The following is a 6,841-nucleotide window of genomic DNA, read 5'->3' on the forward strand; positions in this document are numbered from 1 at the left end:
CCATTGCCGATGATTTTAGTGCACGAGCCAATGGTACCCCATCTTGAAGTTGCCTACTTACTACTTACTACCTACTACTTACTACTCACTACTCACTACTACCTACCTACCTACCCACCCTCGACACAGACAGACAGCAATCTCTACCACCCAAACTCTCTTCCACCTTCTACGTACCGGTACCTTGTCCTTCCTGACTTAGGAACCCAGACCGACGGCTTTGCTATCCTCTTCTCACCACATCATCCACATCCATACGTCACAATGCGCATCCCCTAACCATTCTGTCCACCACCCCCACCAACTGAGCCATCCACACCTCCCACTACCGCGTCAAGCAATGGCCTACTGGGAACAAGCACTCACAATCTTCTTCCTCGCTTTACACCTCATCTGGTGGCCCATTAGCAGACTCTTCGCCTCCCTCGCCTTCCTCCTAGCCCCTTTCTATCGTGTCGCCTTCTTTCTTCTACTACCCTTTATCCACGCTGCGCATGTCCTCGTCAACATCTTGTCAATTCCATTCAGTCTCGCATGGCTCCAACGCATCGAGGTAAGAATGCTGTGCACGGCTTGCCAACCATTTTCCCCTTTTACACATGGCTTGCAAGCTAAGAGGTACCGTACAGACACTATACATCTATCTTGGCACAGCGGCCCTCATCGGTTGCATCACAGGCGTCCTCCTTTACATCATCGTTCAATTGCTGTCATCTGCTCTCAACCTCCATCCATCAGTCGTACCCAAGCCTCGCCAAAGGACCCGTACCGTGGCAGAGTATCGGGCGGCCAAGGCTACCAAAAAGGAAGAAAGTTTTCATCGTGCACCTACCATCCCCCCTGGCATCATGAAGAAGGTGCCCGAGTTCCGCAGGCGCAAGGGCCTCCTTTCTTCCGCCATCATCGAGGAGGAGGACTCGGACTTTTGAAGGCCAGCATTCAGCGTAGCTGAGAAGGACACGTAGAATCTGTCACGAGCGTTGTTCGATTAGACTCCTTCCAATGTGTATCGTCCGACGAAGTGTTTGCTTCAGGACTAGAGAGCTTCGGCGCCTGCTCCACTTGTCCCTCCAAGTCCGTTTTTCCTGGTGCTTCTTCCTTGTCTTCACCAGACGACGATTCCGATATGATAGAGGATGAATAAGGGACTTTTTTCGGCCGCAGAACGGGAGAGTGTGTTGTTCGGGATCTCTGAATGACTTCGGAATTCCGTGACCTGTGCATTGTGATTAATGAGCCATATCTCAGTTTAGAGGGACCGAGTGAGGCTTCGGCTTCCTGACTGACCCTGCCGACGCCTTTTGCCTGGCCTCGCTGATGCCCTCTGTGAGCCAGTGGAACACACAGGTCTGCCAAGTTACTAGGGCACATGGTTAGTGGGGTGGGAAAGGGGCAGGCCATGAGGAAACCAACCGTCCAGCACGCATATGGTCAGACAGACCTAGAACGCAAAGCCAAGATAAGCGGTGGCAACGAGGAAAGCATGCTTGGCCGCCTTACCCAGCCCAATTCTCGTCCCTCGAAGATGCACAATGCAGTCAAGTTGGCTGTAGTAGGAACCATGATGAAGATGGAGCCTACCAAAGTCTTGACAAGCAGATGCTCCATCTGGTGTACAACACGCGGATTGGATCTGTGAAGGTCCACGTCCACTTTGTTCTTGGACCGGTGGCACATGTTTCCCAGACACATTGTAAACCGGCTGGCAGGGAAAGAAAGAAAGGAAATGTCCATGGACCGAACTGACGGACTGATGAGATAGACGAAGATGAGCGTGAGAAAGACATTGAGCCAAACATCGACCACGAGAAGCACAATCGTAACCCGGCGTTTCAAGCCAATATGACATCGCTGATTGTCCCTACCGAGTTCAGCTATTGGCCAGATGAAACCAGTGATGGCGGTGCTTCCGAAGCCGAGTCCGATGGCCAGCATGCTGAAGAGCCACAATTTGTCGAAGTGTCTTTGCCTGAAAGGGGCGCGAATGGCATGGGCTCTTTCTACCAGGAAGACATATCTGCATGCATACCGTTAGTTGTGAAAGCCGGGTATCGCATTATCCTGGTGTCGTATCGGCTACAGGACTGCGTTTCCAGCTGTGCTTTGGTGAAGATGATTGTGTCCTCCCGATGGCTGTACTGACGACGCAGGATTTCTTCTTGTCGACAAAGCTGAACTCACATGATGACTTTGCTACCTACGTAGAAAGCTAGGCAAAAATGTACAGCTATACGGCAGGTGCTTGCGGTCGCAAGATCAAGCCCTATGGTCACGATAGCAGCCGAGACGACAAAGGACGTGGAGAAAGCGAACAGGAGTAGGACGAGTACTTGGGAAAAGTTTGGGGATTTGAGCTGCTGTATGCCCATACTCTGCACGCGATTCCCTTGTCCTGTCAACGGCAGCAAGCAGTGGAGTTTGTCTGACATGTTACCAGCCAAACACGTCAGCGTGGATACACTGCTCAAACACAGGGCTGTAAAGGCGGTTCGTGAAGTGGAGGTTTCACCATGATTGACAGAGTCTTGTGCTTGTAGGTCCTCGGCGTGGTGGGCAAGGGCTGTGGTGTTGGATGTCGGCGCAGCTGAGGTGATGGTGAGTGTGGTGAGTACGAGGTAGCCCAGCAACCAAAGCAGGGGGGCCATGTAGGTAGATGAAGATTCGATTAGTAGGTGTGCCCGAGGGGGGTTAGGCGGATAGGTTTTGGTGGAACAACATAGGAATAGGCTGGAGTAGATGGGAGGGGGGGGAGGGGAAGGGCGAAAGACGAGAGGCAGGAGACGCGTGGCTCTATCAGATGCAATGGGATTGGGGAAAAGGCGATTGGCTGGGATGTGGAGGGTGACATGATTCGCGTGCAGATGAGGGGGAGTGAGAGCGGTTCAACGATGAGGCGGTGACGGCCAAGGATGCGAGCGTTGAGTGGAAGTCGCAGTTTGGATAAGCCATGCATGTGTCCATCTACCATGGACATGGCGATTCGAGCGTGAGATGGTCAAGTAGCGACCATTTAGAAAGCGATGCGGGTGGATTGCCCGTCCTGGACGGGCCGCCGAACCGCTGCTTCTATTGCTGGCATTGGCGTGAAGATGGCAATGTGTAAGCTTGTTTAAGTAGATCGAGCTAGGTAGAAGCAGAGTAGTCGCAAGCCTTCCTACGTCATCACCATTCGCTTATCAGCACAGTAACTACCTAGCTACATACACACACGGGACATGGATTGTGTACCATCATCATCGTCGTCGTCGTCGTCGTCGTCGTTGTCCAGTCTGATCGATCGATCGAGGGAGAGAGAGCAGAGCATGGCCTCATCAATCTAGCAGGACTCGATGTGCATGCCTCTTCATGGTGCTGTATGAGACGGCCATCTCGTCACGTCACCCACACGCCGAACCCAGATATCGGATGCGTAGTAGGCTGCAGGTGTTCGTCATGTCGTCGCAGTCAGACGGTAGATGTATGCATACCATGCCTACTATAAGACAGGTGTCGGTGCGTTGCGCAGTGTTTGTGTAGAGTAGCAAGCCCGCAACCTCGACCGTGCTGGGACAAGTGAAGAGCGTTGTGCTACCGTATTGTAGGTGGACAGGTGGGTGGTACTTGGTTGTATAGTACTGTACTGTACTGCACTGTACTGTGCTGCACTGTGCCTACTGTACTGTGTACACTATGCACGCGGCAACCGGTACCTGGGCGTTCAGGGGGCGCGGTGGGGGCGGGGGAACATGGAGATGGGGATGCTTACTGGCCACAAGACTGGTACTGTCCAAGTAGAGACTAGCGGGGCGCAGACTGTGCACAGTGCGGGCATGTGTGTGGCAGTGTGGGTCGCGCCTTCCATCTGCGCCAGGGTCTTTCTCTCCGTAGCGAAATTGGCGCTTCTTTGGCGCTTCTCTCGCGCTGGCTGGCTGGGTTGCTGGGTGCACTGCCTCCTAGTAGTAACTCCTGCCACTAACAGTACCGCCCTCCTCCAGCTGCTGCTCTCTTTTCTCTTATTCTTTCTCTCTTTCTCTCTCTCTCTCTCTCTCTCTCTCTTAGTAGCCCTTCTCTGCTTCCCAAGTCTTTGCTCACACGGTCCTCCCACCACCCGAATGCCATTTCTTTCACACGCCATCTACTATTGACTGATCCACTGGGACCACTTCCCGCGAGCGCGCGTCTTTGCACCCGCCTTCGGTGCTACCCTGCCCCGTGCCCTCACCACAACCCCCCAAAGAAAAAAAAAAGGAGACCGGCCTACAGAAGCGGCCGCGCAGCACAACACAGCACAGCACCGTCCAGCGCACGCGAGGAACAGCAGTCGCCATGCGGAGAGGCGTCACCATATTTATTGTCGTGACCATTTTGGTCCTCGGTTTCGCCGTTCACAGCGTGTGGACTTTGTTGGGCCTGTTGATCGCCACGGGCCGTGAGGATGCCATTCTCCGCGGCGAACTGCCCGCCCCCAATTCTGGTACCATTAGCCAGCAGCCACAATTGATCCCCAAGATCATCCACCAGACCTACATCAACGAGAGCATACCGAAACACTGGAAGGGCCCCCAGCAGAGCTGCTTGGACTTGCACCCCGACTACGAGTACAAGGTACGGCGCACACCAGCAAAGCCTTGACAACGATGGCTACCATGAACACAAGCATACTGACTGGCTCTAGCTATGGACTGATAAGAAGTCGCGCGAGTTCATTGCTGCCGAGTACGTCTTCACACTCCAACATGTGCCCTTCGCCCTTAGTCTAACCTGCCGTAGATACCCATGGTTCCTCGAAACCTTTGACGGCTACCCGTACCCCATTCAGCGCGCCGATGCCATTCGATACTTTGTGCTGCATCACTTTGGTGGCATCTACATTGATCTAGACGATGGATGCAACCGCAGTCTCGACCCGCTCCTCGCCTACCCGGCCTGGGTTCGTCGAACCCTTCCCACTGGCATTTCCAACGATGCCATGGGCGCCATTCCCCGCCATCCCTTCTTCCTCAAGGCCATTGACTCGTTGACCGACTACAACCGCCGGTGGCCACTTCCCTACATCACCGTCATGGCCTCTACCGGCCCGCTTTTCCTCAGCATCATCTGGCGCCACTACAACAACGCGGACCCCCTCGACCAAGATCGCGTGCGCATCCTCTTTCCCGACGAGTACAACAACCATCCCTGGAGTTTCTTCACCCACCACCTGGGCAACAGCTGGCACCAAACCGATGTCAAGGTCATCTTCTGGATGGCTAAGCACTGGCTCTTTGTCACGTTTATTGGATTCGCCATTGGCTTCTCGATACTCGGCCTGCTGTATAAAATCTTCTTCCTGACCAACAAGCGATCGAATTCGCGGCCATCCTCGCCCACTTCGCCAAGAATTCGCTTCCTGAGTCCGCGCGTGCCCTTTTACCGCCGCATAAGCCAAAAGAGTTTTGAGCTAGACGATAGACATGAGGTCTAGACAATCTTCATTTCCACCACTTTTTATTGCGTACCACATTTTGGTTCCGGAGTACAGAGAGTCGCATTTTCCGGCGTTGATTCATCATGACGGCTGCTTCGCATTCTTCACTTCTTTCGTCAGCCCCCTGTTGTTCATTTCTCCACCATACTATTTTTCCCCTGGGCTTACCAGTCAGACTAGCACTGTTTAACTTTTTGCTTTTCTTCTTGGCGCATCTTATTCAAGATGCGCTCTTCGTATCGAAGAGCTTATAGAAGGGCCATTCCGCTAGCCTCATCGTTGTACAAGCCGAAACACCATGTACATAGAGTAGGTCAAGCAGACGCAGGCGTAGGCGTAGGCGTTTTTGGCACAACCGCACGAGGCTTCGGCGCAAACAACAAGCAACTCGGCCATTTTTTTACGTTTTTTTTTTGGGCAATACGGGCTGGACCGAGGACAAGAAGGGAGACGGAGCTTCTTCAAACTCTGGCATTTTATCCCCATGTAGACATAAATGCAATGTTGAGAACGGACGGTTTGCGAGAGAAATCGTAATCGTTGTTTGTATAAGATTGGTTGGGTGCATGTGATTTGTTTGAATGTGTACTTTTTTTGGCGGGTGCATATTTTCGTAGAGGTACCTCTCTCTGCCTCTGCCGTTGAACTAGCGCAACAGGAACGAAGTAGAGGGTGAAATGTGCTGACGTGGTTTTACGTGCATTGGATATTTGGTGTATATATTTGCTAGCTTGTGGGAATTCTGGAGATGAGGGTGGGGGTTTAGAGCGTGGAGTTTGGAGTTTAGACTTTGTCTCCTCTGCATCCCCATTCCATCCATCCCCATCCCATCCATCCCCATCCCATCCCATCCATCCCCATCCCATCCCATCCATCCCCATCCCATCCCATCCATCCCCATCCCATCCCCATCCATCCCCATCCACATGTAACCCCAACCCCAGCACCATACTCCTACCACATATCCCCCCTCTCCTCCACCCCCGTATTGTACCTGCATCCCTCCCCATCCACCACCCGCACACCTGGAATTCCCACGCAATGCAATGCTCTTGGGCGCAGGGTTTTTGGACGAGGCAGCATGTCAACTGACCATAGGAAAAATGGGTCCGTCCATAGACTAACGCAAAGTCGTAATCTGTAGATTAACCAGACCCTACTATATAGGGGTCTATAGCCTAGTATACTTATTTCGCACATATAATATTAATTATATAGAAATATATTTATAATATATTTATAATATATTATATTCTTTAATATCTATCTTATAGATAACTTATTCTTCCTCTATAATTTAGTACTTAATAAGCTAGAGGTGCTTAATCTTAAACTAGACTTTACCCTTAGTAATCTAGTTAAGACTATTATAATTAAAGAAGATACTATAGAGGA

The 6,841-nt window shown here is 52.0% G+C and overlaps 3 protein-coding genes across 3 annotated transcripts; 2 read left to right on the top strand and 1 right to left on the bottom strand.

Moving 5' to 3' along the window:
- Window positions 1–340: 340 nt before the first annotated feature.
- On the top strand, window positions 341–929 carry IAQ61_011890 (uncharacterized protein; the record flags this gene model as incomplete). Its single annotated transcript, XM_003844422.2, has 2 exons — window positions 341–553; window positions 630–929. The coding sequence occupies 2 exons, from the start codon at window positions 341–343 to the stop codon at window positions 927–929; spliced, it is 513 nt and encodes a 170-aa protein (XP_003844470.2).
- A 10-nt stretch (window positions 930–939) lies between these two features.
- Window positions 940–2,645, bottom strand: IAQ61_011891 (uncharacterized protein; the record flags this gene model as incomplete). Its single annotated transcript, XM_066099389.1, has 4 exons — window positions 940–1,360; window positions 1,442–2,000; window positions 2,030–2,171; window positions 2,202–2,645. 4 exons carry the CDS (start codon window positions 2,643–2,645, stop codon window positions 940–942), a joined length of 1,566 nt encoding a protein of 521 aa, XP_065950908.1.
- Window positions 2,646–3,912: 1,267 nt separating this feature from the next.
- Window positions 3,913–6,018, top strand: IAQ61_011892 (uncharacterized protein). The gene is made up of 3 exons (XM_003844424.2): window positions 3,913–4,584; window positions 4,655–4,695; window positions 4,750–6,018. The coding sequence occupies exons 1-3, from the start codon at window positions 4,306–4,308 to the stop codon at window positions 5,441–5,443; spliced, it is 1,014 nt and encodes a 337-aa protein (XP_003844472.1). The 5' UTR covers window positions 3,913–4,305; the 3' UTR covers window positions 5,444–6,018.
- The last annotated feature ends 823 nt before the right edge of the window (window positions 6,019–6,841 follow it).

The sequence above is a fragment of the Plenodomus lingam genome, assembly GCF_022343315.1.
Source record: "Plenodomus lingam strain CAN1 chromosome Unknown scaffold_20, whole genome shotgun sequence".
Classification (NCBI taxonomy): domain Eukaryota; kingdom Fungi; phylum Ascomycota; class Dothideomycetes; order Pleosporales; family Leptosphaeriaceae; genus Plenodomus; species Plenodomus lingam.

Bases quoted from the DNA above. Each gene is read 5' to 3' on its own strand.
- IAQ61_011892 (XM_003844424.2), top strand. From the start codon at position 4,306: ATGCGGAGAGGCGTCACCATATTTATTGTCGTGACCATTTTGGTCCTC. The intron at 4,585-4,654 runs GTACGGCGCACA...GACTGGCTCTAG, and splicing joins ACCCCGACTACGAGTACAAG to CTATGGACTGATAAGAAGTC. The intron at 4,696-4,749 runs GTACGTCTTCAC...AACCTGCCGTAG, and splicing joins CGCGAGTTCATTGCTGCCGA to ATACCCATGGTTCCTCGAAA.